This window comes from Trichomycterus rosablanca, chromosome 23, assembly GCF_030014385.1.
Source record: "Trichomycterus rosablanca isolate fTriRos1 chromosome 23, fTriRos1.hap1, whole genome shotgun sequence".
Lineage (NCBI taxonomy): Eukaryota > Metazoa > Chordata > Actinopteri > Siluriformes > Trichomycteridae > Trichomycterus > Trichomycterus rosablanca.
Genome location: NC_086010.1, coordinates 4,417,733 through 4,434,882, shown reverse-complemented (window position 1 = coordinate 4,434,882; position 17,150 = coordinate 4,417,733). Strand labels below are relative to the sequence as shown.

At 38.9% G+C, this 17,150-nt stretch overlaps 1 protein-coding gene across 1 annotated transcript in view; it reads left to right on the top strand.

Annotated features, from left to right (window-relative positions):
- The first annotated feature begins 2,999 nt into the window (after positions 1-2,999).
- Positions 3,000-17,150, top strand: part of mtmr11 (myotubularin related protein 11) — a 28,665-nt gene continuing 14,514 nt past the window's right edge. The window contains exons 1-2 of the mRNA XM_062985972.1: positions 3,000-3,400; positions 14,838-14,907. Coding sequence (XP_062842042.1) covers positions 3,347-3,400; positions 14,838-14,907 — 124 coding nt within the window. The 5' untranslated portion in view covers positions 3,000-3,346. The remainder of the gene's footprint in view (positions 3,401-14,837; positions 14,908-17,150) is intronic.

The following is a 17,150-nucleotide window of genomic DNA, read 5'->3' as shown; positions in this document are numbered from 1 at the left end:
CACTTTAATATCTAATAATCTGTACTCCTGCTGTGCAAACACCTGCTGTATTAAATCTACAGTACATAACTATCAACATTTGTTAACATTTTTTTTTGTTAACAAAATTTTTGTTAAAGCGGTTTCATGTCTGCCAACAACGCTTACATGCAGCAAATCTGCTCAGCTCGGCTTAGCACTTAGATCTAATTATCAAGTTAAAGTGTTTTTGCTACACATTGCTAACAGCAATTGATATCTGATCTTACTATGTGTTTTTACTAAACTGGTTCAAATTCTAACAGACGGACATTAAAATGTAAAAAGTAAATAATCTATAAATCAAGACCAATTGCTCTATCCAGAAAAGCTGTGCAATGCCACTTTTTCAGAATCTAAGTAATCACTGATGCTAACAAACTGGTGTTGGTCTGTGTAAAGTTTACAATCTTACAGAATTTGCACCTGTAGATAACTGTGTGGCATGGTGGAACAAAGAGTACTGCAAGACTCTGAGGATTTTGAGGTACCGGGTTCGATCCTTGCCTTTGGTCACTGTCTGTGCGAAGTTTGTTAGAGTAAGTAAAAGAGAGGGTATGATGCCCTGTGCTTTGGGTATAAAGCAATTACTGAAGATAAAAAATTTAAAACTAATGGCAGACAATAGCTATATTCACTGCCTGCACATGGAAAATCTTTTTGTTCACTGGGTTGGTAGATCAGTTTCATGTTTGCCAAAAAGCTCTCATGCAGTGTATCTGCTTACCTCAACTCAGCAGTTTATTCATTAAGTCATTGAGATAATGAGTGACTAGGAATTCTGGGAGAAAATGATTCTCTTGTAGATGATAATTAGATCACAGTTAGACCTTATGAAATAACCCAGCTTTAATAATTCAGTTTTGCAGCTGGTGTTGGATGAGAGCTTTATGAAGTGCAGTGAATTATGACTAATTTCTGATGGCAAATATAAGTATGTTGAATTAATTTAGGTTTGTGTTTGAGTACCTTTCATTCCTAAAGTGCTGTAACAAATCAAAATTGATACTGGCTGCTAAATTGAATCCCTCCATAATCACTCCTCATGTTTTAATTATGCGTCATGAATTTAGCCTTCAAATTAGCCCCGCACGATTTCTCAGCCATAATAAATTCAAAGTGAGAGTGTGATTAATTAATTATACGGGTGCTGATAGCTTCAGGATCAGTTTTCATTACTTTTTGAGTTTGCAGGTATCGGTTTCAGTGCAGGTCTTATGGACACTGTGTTCACATCAGCTCATATCTGGTGCTGAAGCTATTAAGGGACGCACAGCTTTAAGAATCTGGAATTTTACCTGTCGTAGGTTTCTTTAATGCAACCAGAACAAGGTAATTATTGCTTGTTAACCTGCAAATTTTCTACAGTTTTTTTGGAAAAGAATGAAGGCATAGCCTACTTTGATCTCTGAACTATGTGATGCTTGTGTGTACTAGAGCTGCTGTTGTAAGCAAAAGGTTGGGACTTCTTTATCAAATGGCAAATTTTCTTGACTTTTTAGTTTAAAAAGCATATGTAGTCTCTGCAAACAACCATTTAAAACTTTATAGGTTTCTGATATAGTTTTTGCTGAATTATTAACAATGAGAATAATAATGTAGTAAAATGCAAATATTTGGACACCATTTTATTTCATCCACTAACTGACATTACTGTACATAGACTTGTAAGTTTAAGAACACAAATCTGCTAAAATGTTAAATCATGTTAAAAGAAAATATAGGTAGAACACAAATGGAACATTGGTTAAGTACAAGGTTAGTTTCAATTGAAGAATTTAGTAAAGTAGTCTTTAGTAATTTTTTAATACGCAATAGACTTGGCTGTTTGAACAGACAGGGAAACATTATTCTAACACCTGATTGGCTCTGGGGCAATGGAAAAGGTCATGTCTGATGCGTCCAGAACTATTCCAGAGCATTGGGCATGCCAGTTTCAGAAAAGAAATACACAAAGTAGTGCACTCATCATGAGTAGTGTCCACTGTACAAATATCTGGTGGCAGTTTTATATCATTTATATTATTAACATGTTAGGGATGGTTGTGACTGAAACACTTGAACCCAATAATTACTTTGGTATCCCTACATTTTAAGTGTGTGAGCAGGTTTTTAGGTTTGCTTTGTGGGCAATAGATTGGCAGCCTGTCCAGGATGTATTCCTGCTTTGCGCACAGTGTTTCTGGGGTGGAATGGGAATCACTGCGACCCTGACCTTGATGGCATGCTTAATGAAATAGTGAAAATGAACGTGGGTTTCCTCCAGGTGCTTTGGTTTCCTTTTACGAAGCCAAAGACATGAAGTCAGGCCAATTGAAGCTAATAAAAACGGTCCTGTGTGTGTGTTCTCTCGAGACTACTGTGCCATCGATGCTGCTCCTGCAGGATATGACGAGCCTCGAGTATTTGCACCAAGAATGACGAGAACTCACTACAGACTTTATTGTAGACTGGACTGAATAATAACTCTATTATTTATTTATTTATTTATTGCCAGTTATAACTTTTAGCTCATTTTAATGTTGTGTTTGTATGATTTGTGTAAATCCTATTTATTTAAAGTATCCTCCAGGCCACCCAAGAAGGATGGGTGCTGCTGAGTCTGGTTCCTCTCAAGGTTTCTTCCTGTATTTTTCAGGGAGTTTTTCCTTGCCACTGTCGCCCTCGGCTTGCTCAGCAGGGTTTTTTTGTATCTGTTGGTCCTGGATTTTGTAAAGTTGCTTTGAGACAATGTCTATTGTAAAAAGCGCTATATAAATAAAGTTGACTTGACTTGACATGATGGACTGGCAACTTGTCCGGGGTGAATCCTGCCTTTCGCCCAATAAATCGAAGTCACCGCGACCCTGACCAGGATAAAGCGGTGGCGCGGCCCCTTTAAGAGTCACAGAACTACCAGCAGCAGCAGCGCGAGCCCCCGCGCGCGCTCCCGCTCTCTTTATGTGAGCGTGCACGCTTCAGTGTCATTTCACTATGGCGAATCTGTAAACAAACACAATCCGCTACGTGTCTCTTTGTTTTTCCGTTTATTTATCCTCAGCGCGCTTTTATTTCTTAACATTTCGGCTAATATAAGCGGTCGAGTCGGGATATTTGGTTCAACAGCGGCATGAGCGGGATTAAAAACACAGAAGTGGTTTTACAGAGGGAGTCTGGAGGAGCTGTACCGTTAAACTGTACTGTTAGACTGAATATAAACGCCCTGTGTGTGTGCTGAGACATGGAGCTCAATATAAATCATTCACTCCACAATCTATTCTTCTTATTCTGATTTCTGATTTATATTCTATTATTCGTTTGTAATTGATTGTGATTTCCACTGGACGGGATGTTGGCTGGATCTAAAACCACATTTAAAGTGAGACAGATGCCGGAGCTGAAGGTAAGTGATCCGAATATACTAACCCTAGTATTTTAATGTTATTTATGTAGCTTTAATCGCTAGTACTAATAACAGGATTATAATAAACATGAAACATACAAATAAAAGATTATTAAACATTTGGTGTGTTTTTAAAAAACCTTCAGCCATTGTGCAAATGGGTGGATTCACTTTCATGGAATATTTTAATGGGGAAAAAGATGCTGTATAGTGTTTTACTAACAAAATTATTTAAAACAACAGGTGCTGACAGCTGACTGATTATTAAATGTTTTTACTTAATATTTTTGTACTTAAAATGACCAAATACCAAAATAGAGATGTTAGTTTACCAGCATCTAATATAAAAATGCTACCAGTATGGCCAGTACTTTGTGGATTATTATTAGGGTCAGGTGTTTCAGCCACACCCATTGCTAACAGGGGTAAAAGCTGTATTAAAACAGTTTAGGGAAGTACTCTAATTCTACAGCATGTGTGTTAGACTGCTAAGTCCATACAGACTTCGTTTGACCAGTTTGGAACTCGTGTCCTGCACAGAGCCTTTCAGACTTCAACCCCATTAAACACCTTTGGGATGAATTAGAATGTTGATTGTGAGCCTTAAAGTCTCACCCAAAATGATGCCTGACCATAACTTGCTTTTTACTTTTAATCATTTTAACTAAGCATTTTTGTTGTGCATTCTAAGAGGTACACATCTATTAATGAAAAAAGGTTAATGTTTAAATGCCATGTACAAACACATAGTGTGCAATAAAGCCCACAGTTGAAGACCACACATAAACAGAAGCATATAATTTAATGCATCAGTGCCAATAAAAACATTTATTTGATGTTAACTGTTCACTAACCTAAGCTTTGCTGACCAATATGGCCAAATTATAGTAAGTTCATTAAACTAGCAAAATTTTTTTATCATGGTCAGTATACTTTTAGTTCTGCAGCTGTACTGCAGTTATAATTCCTGTCAATGATTGTAACCAAGGACGAGTTTCTGTATAATGTTCATAATCACGTTTGCCATCCCCTGTAGTGTCCTATTAATTGTTGTGAAAAATGTACGCTACCGTACATTCCATTGCTATTCTTTGCTGATCACACTGCAGAGAACAATGCAGTGATATACAGTATATCAGTGTGTTTTGTGCAGTGCTGCTAATTTTTGCTTCTCACATGCTTACAGTGCTGTGAAAAATACTCTATTTCTTCTATTTTTGCATATTTATCACTTGTATATTTCAGATAAATAGTTAAAGATGTACACAATTCCACAATAAGAAAGACACTGGGCAATAATGGCATCCACAAGAGCTGCATGTCATAAACCACTGCCGACCACAAAAAAACACAAAGGCTTTTGTCACATTTGCCAGACAACATCTAGATGACCCCAGTACAATAGTAACACAAGTACGTCCACCTCTGGATCGAAAGTTAATGTTTTGAAGTCACAGTCCAAGGATGAATTCCGCTGAGATGCTGTGGCAAGACATTAAACAGGCAGTTTGTGCTAGAAAACCTTCAAAAGTAGCAAAATTAAAACGATTCTGCAAAGAAAAGTGGGCCAAAATTCATTCACAGTGATGTAAAAGTTACTTTTCATGTGGGTGAACTACTGTAGGTTTGTAATAATGTTTATCTTCAGTAAATGGAAAGATTGTTTTAAAGCTGTGTTTTGTGTTTGCTTGTGTCGTAAAAGATTATTTGGATGATTTGAAACATTTAAATGTAACAAACTGGGAAATAATCTGGTAAGGGGGAAATACTTTTTACACCACTGTTAACCACAGTGACCTTCCATACCAGGCTAATCTGTGACCTAGAATTAGTGCTTTGTTTAAAAGTCTGCATACAATCTTGGAGGAGCCAGAACGTTCCTATTTATTTTTTCATGGCTCTTTCCCGTTTATTTCTGTACAGTTGTAATTTTGTTTCTCACAACAGTAATTAGGCAGCTTTAGTTCTGCACCACTGGTACATACAGTGCTGATAAAGGAGGACTAAATATACAGCTGCACTCCTGTAGTTTTATGTGTTTTTATTATTGTTAAACCAAGTTTTTACTTTTAGTGACTAGGTTTGTAATTCACATTTGGGCCATTAGATTTTATTGTAAATGTAAATCCTGGCTTTAAGGAGAAACAGTGTATGCTGAAATAACGGTGCAGAGTTTAGCAGGTACCTGTACTAACAACTTTGTGTCTGTATTTGCTGGCAAGGCTCAGTTTATAAAATGCATGGCATTTGGGGTGCACAATACCTTACCAACACTGATGTCTGACTGATGCCCCCTTTGCAAATGAATCGTGATATACTGTATAGTCAAAAGCATGTGGACACCTGTCTATGTGCTTGTTGGACATCCCATTTCAGAAACAAGAGGTATTAAAATAAAATGACCTCTGTGTGATTGTTTCAGCTATAACAGCAGCCGCTCTTCTCACAAGACTTTGAAGTAGGTCTGTGGGAGTTTGTGCCCATTTAGTTAAAAAGCATTTGCATGACTGGGCACTGATGTTGGTCAAGGAAGCCTAAACTGATGTTCCAGTTCATTTCAGAGCTGTTCAGTGGGGCTGAGGTCAGGGCTCTGTGCAAGACACTGGAGTTTCTTTAAATCAAGCTTGTCTTCATGACTTTATAAAGCTTGCTTTGTACACAGGGGCACAGTCAGGACTTGACCTCCCCCAAACTGTTGCCTTTTCACAAGTAACTTGTTTTATTTTTGGGCTTGTCCTGGAGCATTTGTATCTGTAGCTCAGCTGTGTGCTTTCTTTTACGTCACTGTCTGGTATATACGGCTGATGTGAGGGAAACTCCACTCGCATACACAGCCATAATGGCCTCAACATCTGGCTGTTTTCATGGCAACACCATCAGGAAGGAGCACATGAAGTGTTTTATTTACCAGGCCAGTGAATGTGTTTGTAAAGAGGAACATACAGTGTATCACAAAAGTGAGTACACCCCTCACATTTCTGCAAATATTTCATTATATCTTTTCATGGGACAACACTATAGACATGAAACTTGGATATAACTTAGAGTAGTCAGTGTACAACTTGTATAGCTGTGTAGATTTACTGTCTTCTGAAAATAACTCAACACACAGCCATTAATGTCTAAATGGCTGGCAACATAAGTGAGTACACCCCACAGTGAACATGTCCAAATTGTGCCCAAAGTGTCAATATTTTGTGTGACCACCATTATTATCCAGCACTGCCTTAACCCTCCTGGGCATGGAATTCACCAGAGCTGCACAGGTTGCTACTGGAATCCTCTTCCACTCCTCCATGATGACATCACGGAGCTGGTGGATGTTAGACACCTTGAACTCCTCCACCTTCCACTTGAGGATGCGCCACAGGTGCTCAATTGGGTTTAGTCCATCACCTTTACCTTCAGCTTCCTCAGCAAGGCAGTTGTCATCTTGGAGGTTGTGTTTGGGGTCGTTATCCTGTTGGAAAACTGCCATGAGGCCCAGTTTTCGAAGGGAGGGGATCATGCTCTGTTTCAGAATGTCACAGTACATGTTGAAATTCATGTTTCCCTCAATGAACTGCAGCTCCCCAGTGCCAGCAACACTCATGCAGCCCAAGACCATGATGCTACCACCACCATGCTTGACTGTAGGCAAGATACAGTTGTCTTGGTACTTCTCACAAGGGCGCCGCCACACATGCTGGACACCATCTGAGCCAAACAAGTTTATCTTGGTCTCGTCAGACCACAGGGCATTCCAGTAATCCATGTTCTTGGACTGCTTGTTTTCAGCAAACTGTTTGCTGGCTTTCTTGTGCGTCAGCTTCCTTCTGGGATGACGACCATGCAGACCGAGTTGATGCAGTGTGCGGCGTATGGTCTGAGCACTAACAGGCTGACCTCCCACGTCTTCAACCTCTGCAGCAATGCTGGCAGCACTCATGTGTCTATTTTTTAAAGCCAACCTCTGGATATGACGCCGAACACGTGGACTCAACTTCTTTGGTCGACCCTGGCGAAGCCTGTTCCGAGTGGAACCTGTCCTGGAAAACCGCTGTATGACCTTGGCCACTATGCTGTAGCTCAGTTTCAGGGTGTTAGCAATCTTCTTATAGCCCAGGCCATCTTTGTGGAGAGCAACAATTCTATTTCTCACATCCTCAGAGAGTTCTTTGCCATGAGGTGCCATGTTGAATATCCAGTGGCCAGTATGAGAGAATTGTACCCAAAACACCAAATTTAACAGCCCTGCTCCCCATTTACACCTGGGACCTTGACACATGACACCAGGGAGGGACAACGACACATTTGGGCACAATTTGGACATGTTCACTGTGGGGTGTACTCACTTATGTTGCCAGCTATTTAGACATTAATGGCTGTGTGTTGAGTTATTTTCAGAAGACAGTAAATCTACACTGCTATACAAGCTGCACACTGACTACTCTAAGTTATATCCAAGTTTCATGTCTATAGTGTTGTCCCATGAAAAGATATAATGAAATATTTGCAGAAATGTGAGGGGTGTACTCACTTTTGTGATACACTGTATGTGTGTAGGGGAGTAAATGAATAACCAGGACAAGACCAGGATCCTGTTTGAGTTGAGAAGCTCTTAATGTGACCTTTCATGTGCCCAGAGGTTCTACATAATGGTAGCAGCATGGTTCTTTAAGTGCTACAAATACATAATATGTCAAATAATTGTTGACATCCAACACACAGGTGATCTGAGTGTAAATTTTTTAACTGTTTTAATGATTATTAATGATTTTTTTTACACAATCCTGCTGGTTAGAAACACTTTTCAAGAACACAAGATGCATGACATTGTGCCCTAGCTGGCTCCAAACAAAACAAGGTTCATCTGAGGCCAATAAATAGTTACACATTTAAAAATTTTGGAAATAAATATTTAACTATGTTATTGCAGAACTTCTCCACAATCTTTTATTTCCTATCTTGATTGCCATGAATGTTTGGCTGTGTTATACCGCCTACAAACTGTAATTTGAATTTGTCCCACATTGTGAGATGTTAGGTCTTGTGCTGGAGTCATAGAGCCTACGTATATATTGTGTTTTGGTGGTAAGACCCAGATCAAAATTTCTCCCTTCACACACTTGACCGCTTTGTGTTCAGGCAGGAAACTTAAATCAGCCAAACCTTTGTTTTTTTGTTTATTTAGATTTGACTGCCAGTTTGTGAAGTCTTAGTAGAATATGTTTCTACTTCTCTAGAGTCCAATTACTTTGTTTTATGCCACTCCAGTAATGCTTGGCATTGTACATGCTGATCCTAGGTATGTTTTTTGGGGGTGGAAGGAAATTGAACGAAGCAAAGTAAAACCCAGGTCCCCTGGACGTAGTACGCATTCCACCCGCTGTGCCTTGTGTATATCCGCCTCATTATTAAAGTCATATTTAGGCCATGCTCTTTCGAAAATGATCGATGGTGGTATGTCTTTGTGGTTGTGTTTGAGCTCTACATAGCATAACACTTCCTGCCGAATTGTGGTTTGTCTTAGTTTTGTTGTGGCTAAAGATCAAGACTAAAACAGCAACTGTTATAATCATGGGTAGAACACAAACCCCTGGGAACTTTCCTCTAGTGACAGAGGTACTGAAACTGACCTTTTTTCTCTTGAATTTAAGTTGAAAGAAAACCTTTGCAATTCTTTCAACTTGATCTGACAACATTCATGAAGAATTGTAATGCTGGTGATTTTGTATGAATGGAGTCATTTTAAAAGCCAGTACTGGATTAACCTATGGGCTAAATGGGGTCAAAGCCCAGACCCAGACAAACGTGGAGCTTGCTGATTGGCTAGGGAGGGAAGGAAATAATTTGTTAATGTTAGTTGCATTATTGGCAAGTAAGAAGCCTTTATTATGTACTGAAGTAAATGATTACTATAGTTTGTAGTCTTTTATACATACATTACCTATTCATATTCATAATGTAAATCAGGAGTTTTAACATGTTGAAGGCACCACCTTTTAGGATTGGTGCATAGGGGTAAAATCTGTGCCAAATCAAATATGCGGGAGCACTCCAAAGGAACCATTCATTCATTTGGTTTACTTATATTATTATTTTTTTATTTCTATCATATGGTTTATATCATTTTATTACAAAAACCTTTTAATGATTTACATATTTTGGCTTTATTTATGTTTTTTTTTTTTGTAAATGTACGTATTTATATTGTAAGAAAGGGCCTGTTACCACCAAATGGCATTTTCCTTTTGTAAATTTGATTCATTATTCAAACATTTTATCAAAAAAAACTCTTTTCAGGATTTATTTGAGCCTTTTGCTGCATTAAATAAATACAATTGAATATAACTGTATGAGAATATGATGCCACTAAGACCAAAAGTCTGCAGTGGGGTGACACACCTTCAAAATTGTTAGTTAACGCTTCTGTTGGTGTTTATGGGATTTACAGGCCTGGTATTTTCCTCTCATTTTCTGCCAGACACACCAGGCGGGAGAACGTTAAGTGACGGAATAAACCCAGCTAAGCTTTATAAAACGTAACTAGTTGAAAGTGTGAAAGTCCCCTGTGTGTACACACACACACACACACACACACACACACACTTTTTTTAATCGTGTTATTTCTATTTTAATCATGTAAACAGGGTAGGTAGAGCCAAAAGATGACATACAAGCTGCTTGTTTGTGTGTCTGTGAACACTGTGAATTGCAGGATTTACTTCCGAGTGTGTATATTGCCATTATGTCCTAAAATACACTGTATGGCCGAAAGTATGTGGACACTTACTATGACTATTAGATCAATGGCAATCCCCATACAAAATAATGGGCTTTTAATAACAGCCATAACAGCCTTCGCAGTTTGATTCAGTTTGTCTGTGGGAATTTGTGCCCATTTAGTTGAAGGATCATTTGTGAATCAGGCACTGAGAATGCCTGGCTAGCAATCGACATGCCAATTCATCCCAAAAGCATTTATTTAGGTTTGGGCAGTCCGCTGGATTTAAAATAAAATAATTTTAAACGCCTGTTCACAATAGCCGTTTCAAACACATGTGGATGGTACAAACTTTTATACTTTTGGCCATAGTGCAATCATCAGTCACAGACTAGCATTTTACCTTTAAGTTTCTGAAACTGAGGAACAGGAAAGACTTGGGCAGAGATCAAAGCTTGTGTGTTTTTAACACCTATATCACCCTTGTAAAAAACATAGCACAAACATTATACTATACTGCTTAAGATCATCCTACTACATGTTCTTTAGAACTATTGATTTTTGACTTAAAGTTCAGTCCTAATGACCATAATGGACTCCCATCAGCCAATCAGAAATGAGTATTTTCTGCATTTTATCAGAATAAGCTTTTTAGTTTTTTTTTTGTCTTTTCACACACAACTTTGTTTTCTGCTTCTCATTTCCATGAATCACAATGACGGCACTCTTTAATCGAGGCTGCGGTGCATGCTGGGTCCTTATTAACTTACTTAGCTAAAGATTGATGCCTAACACAATGTATTGTGTCTTTTTGGCGGCGAGCAGTAAAGTTAACGACTTGAGCTTAATGTGTGCCAGCTTGCTGCATTCCCATCACTCGCTCTGTTTCAGTGATTGGGAACAGAAGGAGAAGGAGGAGAAGGGGAAGGTATGTGCTCTGAGCTGAAACCACTGCAGTTTCTGGCTATAGAAGCTGGAAACCTTTGAGCAATGGAACCATTTTATTGCTCCAGAAGCTGAGAAAGCGAGTGGAGGGAAAAGGGGAAATGTGTGTCACCGAAAAACAGGGAGGAAAGTAGTGGTGCTTTCAGTGGCATGCAAATGAATTTCGGCATTATTGACACCAAAGCCAAAAAAGTTCCCTCAGACAGTTGTATTTTTTTTTTTTTTTAGCTTTTTGAATTTGTTTCCCTTTTATTTTACTGTACGTTTTTTTTTTTTTTTTTTTTTTTTTTTTTTTTTTCTCGATCCTCAGGTGGGGTGGTCCGGGTCCTTTCTGTGTGGAGTTTGCATGTTCTCCCTGTGTCTTTACTCCGGGTCCTCTGGTTTCCTCCCACAGTCCAAAGACGTGCAAGTGGGGTAAATTAGAGGTACAAAATTGTCCATGACTGTGTTTGATATAACCTTATGAAATGGTGAATCTTGTGTAACGAGTAACTACCGTTTCTGTCGTGGATGTAACAAACAAACTATATTTAATATTAATGTTTGTATTTGAAAGCCTTTAGGTGAGGCAGAGTCAAATCCAGTTGTGGTGCCAAGCTGTTCGTTCCTCTGAGGCAGTTCCGAAATATAAACCCACATCTATACAGTTGTAAGGGCAGTGACATATCCAGCAAGCTGTTAGCAAATGAGATTCTTATGACCACAAGTGATTATTACTTGTTTGTTTGTCGTGTCCCTACTGTTGGCACTTGCCCTGGTCACTTTGTCCTGAAAGATGTCATGACATTTACCGAAGAAAAATGCTTTATATATTTTCATATTATAATATAATATAATTGAACAGCCAAAGCCATGGGAGGTGCACTTGTCACATGCCTGGATAGAATAAGGAGGGTTGCATTACAAAGGGTATACGGTAGAAGTCTAAAAGGACAAGCGTTAAAGGCCTACCAGCTGCCTGGTTCGTTTGGGTTTGGTGCAAGGTGGAAGTGTACTTTAGCATTCCCAAATAAACCAGCCACAATAGCTCCTCTGTAGTACAAAATCAAAGGGCTGTAGAGGGATTGTGTGTGTATTTAAGTGATGCTGTTTGAGGGTGGTGACTTATTAACAAAAGAACAATAGAGATTTTTTTACCCCAATGTTATCCTGTGTCAACACATGCCAGACTTTACGATCATATAAAGTCTAAAACATTTTACTCCATGGTGCTTTTGCTTTGAGGTATTTTTATTAAAGTTTAGAGCAATAAATCTGCACATATTTTATTTACCTGCACATTCTTTTCTCTTTGTTGGGTTTCTGGTTATTTAGGGCATACATATTTCTTTATATGTTTTATTCTTACCTGAAGTAGCCAGCAGAGGAATCCACCCAAACCAACAAAGACATGAAGTGTGCACTTAGGTTTAACTGTAGACCACAGTACCCCAAATCAGTAAAAAATTAGTTTGTATCTGTCTGACTTAATTCATTTTGCTGTTGACCTCGAGTCAAATAAATTAGAAAATTTTCTTTAAATGAAATTCAGTTGTTAATTTACTTTTCTCAAAATAGCTCTTGCCTTTATCTGCTTTCCAGATGAATCAGTCATAGCAGTATTTGCAAACACCTCAAAATTTTGGTATTTATACCACGACAATCTCACGTATGTGATAAGAGTTTCAGAATGCCAGCATTATTTGCTGTGCTGCTGACTTCTATGTTCTGAAAGAGAAGTGAAAATGTTCTGAGATATTTTAAGATAATTTAGATCATGGTCAGGTTTTTGGTTTTTCCCTGTTTTGCTTCTAAAAAGAATCAGTGTTAGCAGAAATTGAAAACACATCAAAATAACCACAGTGTTTGTAATTTCACAATCTCACTCGAGCATGTAATGGAGTTTCAGTGTGCCAGCATGCTATTCTCTTCCCATTTTGGGGATTTTTACTTGTAATTTTAAGAACCCTTTAAAAAAAATAATTTTACCTTGTACCTGCCTCATGAAAGGAAATTATCACAACATTTGAGCATTTTCTTTACTATCAGATGATTATTTATTCACAAATATGCCCCAGTTATTTAAGCCCAAAGTCCAAAAGAGCATATCTAGTCCTTTGGAGGAAGCATGTGTTAACCTCTTAGTGGCTGGTAGTTTATAAATTATATATTATTTCTTCCAGCATGCAGTTTTAACAACACTTGTGTGCTTATGACTTTTTTGCATCATTTTTTAAAATTAATTACCCCCAGGCTGCATGGTGGCACAACCTGTGGTGCGGTTGTGATGCAGCTCCAAAGTTTTGGGGTCCTGGGCTGAAGTCTTGCTACTGGTCACTGTCTGTTATAAGTTTGTCATGATCTAGAGGTTCCCTTTAGGTACTATAGTTTCTTTTTCACCTAACAAAAACATACAGAAGGGTTAAAACTAGCTGCTCTAGGTGCAAGTGTAAATGAATGCATGAGTTGCCCCTGTCAGGGACGTATTACAGCCTTGTGCCTTGATTCCAGATGCAACCCTGATTAGTATGAAGCTTTTAGTGAATCTGAGTGAATTTACTTTCCTGACTAATTGAAAGTGTTAATGATAATGTGAAGGTTGAATATGGCGATGTACTGGCACACATCTTGTAAGGGTTTTCAGTCGAGTCTTTGCTGATTGTTGTGGCTGGATGTAACAGTGGGACTTTAATTATGAAATGAAAAAATAACCATGAGCGTAATAAACAAAGTTAAACATTATTTTTGTATTAAAAAATATTGGGCACAAAGCTTCTTTGAATAAATACATTCTTAGGTTTTTGGTTTGGCTGTTTTGGCATTTAAAAAAATGCTTTTAGTTTAGGTTTATTTCTTTCTTTCTTTGAAAAAAAAACCCTTCTATTTTTGCTTCTGTGTTTGTACAAATCTAAAAGGAAGGGGGTAGTGGGCTTTACCACTAAGTGGAGCCACATGTACATTTAGCTTATCCGGTTCAGTGGCTTCTGTGTATTCATAACATCAGGTCGGTCGGCCAAAAAACGAAAAAAGGTCTGACTTCAGTGTGGCAGACAGAAACAGAACCTGATACTATGGAAACATGAAGTAATGAGGGAGTGATGATTTGGGATTTTCTTCTCACTGGGTTTTAAACTTCAGGCTTCATTGACTACAAAACCATCTGGTGCTTGAATTGAAAGTGCTTGCTTTGTGTTTCGTCATTTTCATTCACTGGATTTTGAAGACACTTTTGTTCAAAGTGAAGTGCAAGCAATTGAGGGCCAAGGGTCTTGCTCAGAGAACTAACAATGGCAACTTGGCAGTGGTGGGGCTTGAACAGACAGCCTTCTGATTGTTAGTCCAATGCCTTAACCACTGGTCGGGTGGCACGGTGGCTCAGTGCGTAGCACTGTCAACTCACAGCAAGAAGGTCCTGGGTTCGATCTCCAGGTGGAGCGGTCTGGGTCCTTTCTATGTGGGGTTTGCATGTTCTCCCGTGTCTGAGTGGGTTTCCTTTGGGTGCTCCGGATTTTCTCCCACAGTCCAAAGACATTCAAGTGAGGTGAATTGAGGATACAAAATTGTCCATGACTGTGTTTGACATAAAACTTGTGAACTGATGAATCTTGTGTAGCCAGTGATTACCTGTCTTGTCCTGAATGTAACCAAAGTGTAAAACATGATGTTAAAAATTCTAATTAAAAAAAACAAAACAATAGGCTACCACTGCCACTGTAATTAATTCTTTGTTCTGGGTAAATATATCAGGGCTCTCATTGCTGGGATTAGACGCTATATAATTTTCTTCTTATTGTCTGTCTTTTACAGGACCGGATGATGAATCAGAGTGTTCTTCATGCCCGGGGGAGAGACATGTTTGGCTTGTGCTGTTTACCAGGTAAGACACAAAAAGGCGGAGCCGTCTTTAGTGAGATGAGAAGGGCATTATCACTTGAACAGTATCAACCATACACTATTAAGTAGACTTTTTAAGGTGTGAAGACACTGAATGATCTGAAATTTAACTCACCATCTGTTGTTTATACAGATGAAGTGCAATTCAGTCTCACAGTCTATAAATTCCACCACCAGAGTGACATCCAAATATCATATCTTTACATAATTCTGGACACTGGAATCATTTTAACACTCACACAAAGGGGCTCCATCAGCTCTACTGAATGATGGGAAAATCCCCGCTATTTAAACAATGTCTGATTCACCCCTGCGGGACTGCAGTGCTGATCTAATATCAGTGTGGCTTTACATGTGCCTTATTGGGTAACCTGCTTTTCTGAGCCCTTAAAAAGAGACCGTATGATTTAGCGTGTGTATGATGTCTCTGGTGTAGCTTTACATTTCACTTCTCTCCCACGTGGTTAACTCAGACGATGTTAATGTCAGCAGGTCTTTCACGGTCGGGGAGTGAAGGACGCAGGGTAATTTTGAAAGAGTATGGCATTAGAAATGACACACATCTTTCTCCACCTGGCTATAATGTCAGCGTCAGCACCTCGCCAGAACAGGAGGTTTATTCAGAAATACTGGCAAACAAAGACTGCCACGCTGCCAAGCTAATCTACAACGTTTCATATCAACAGTTACACTCAGCACCTCTATGGGAGTTTCTGTGTGTGTGTGTCTGTGTGTGTGTGTGTGTGTGTGTCTGTGTGTGTGTGTGTGTCTGTGTGTCTGTGTGTCTGTGTGTCTGTGTGTCTGTGTGTCTGTGTGTGTCTGTGTCTGTGTTTTTTTCTGCTTACAGCCACCAGCTAACTTGCAAGCTCTGATAAAATGTGTGATAAAATCTTGAGGAACGCTGAGAGACCTTTTTTTAAATGAGGCAAAGGTGCATTAAAATTTACATAACCTAAAAACACGATCTCTAGAAATGGCAGCATGAGCATTTCATGTGCTGCTGTACTGAATCCATTTCACATTTTACATGACGTGGTGTGTTTTAGTCCTGAGAAAGCAGATGTTGCTGTTCTATCTGTCAGTCTTAGTGACTTTGTGGCTTCTTCTAATGGATAAAGGTGTCTGCTAAATGCTGAAAATGTAAATGTAATTCAGGAGAGCTGCATGCAGTCTTTAAATTTAGGCATTCAAGCCCCATTTCTGCCAAGTGTTGGGCCCCTGAGCAGGGCCCCTAACCCTCAGTTGCTCAAATTGTATTCAGTCAAGCGAGTTGCTTTAGACAAGCGTCTCATAAATGCCACTAATGTAAATATAACGTGCAAACAAATGAGTGCTTCCTCCTCCCCCAGTCATGGTTACTAATCTTTCTGAAACTGGTGTGATGTCAGTAAATTGCAGCTTGCTTTTTGCTAACCACTACTTTGAAATATTGACTGCTTAAAATCTATCTTTCAGCTCTCAAAGATCACAACTGATACTTCCAGTGGAAGGGTTTTCATTCCTGTCTCCCCTGTTATGTAACATCAGGCAGTTTTAAATGTATAGACCGAGGCATTTGACGCCCTTTTCCAAGCATATTGATCAGCTCTATGACACTGCAGCATGTAAAGAGTCTACGTCTGCTAGCTTCCCCCTGATTAGATGCTGTCCTATAATAAGGAAAACCTAGTGGGTGGAAACTGTCAATGTCTAAATATTAGATTTTTGCCCACATACTAGGATGTGTTTTGCTTTGTTTTGGAACACAGAGATACTCTTTTTAGGCACATACACTGCCGAGTCATACAGGGAAAGTAAAGCAATAGACCTTATTGTGCTCTGCCTGGTGCAACCTTTCAGACACTACAGCATGTACCTTTCATTCAGCATTCAGTAACTAAGGTAACACAGAACCTCAGAAACTGAATCAGCCACTGGTGGTTAATATATCTGAAAGAGGCTGCTCAATTTAATGGTACACACAAAACCAGTGAGGACTTTCCACAGATGTTATAGCAGGCTTCTGCTTGCTGTAAAATCTATTAGCAAGATTTTATCAAGACTGCTACTGGTTGGTTTTCAGATTGCCATGTTGAAATAAGATTGCATGCTGACCTTTCCTCTGGATTTTTGATCTGCATTTGGCAACCAGATGGCTGTGTCGTCTGGTTTTGCAAATTTTTGTTGTTTAATTTTTAGATTTCATTGTTTTTCCATGCTGAAACCAGAAAAGGTGTTAAAGACGTT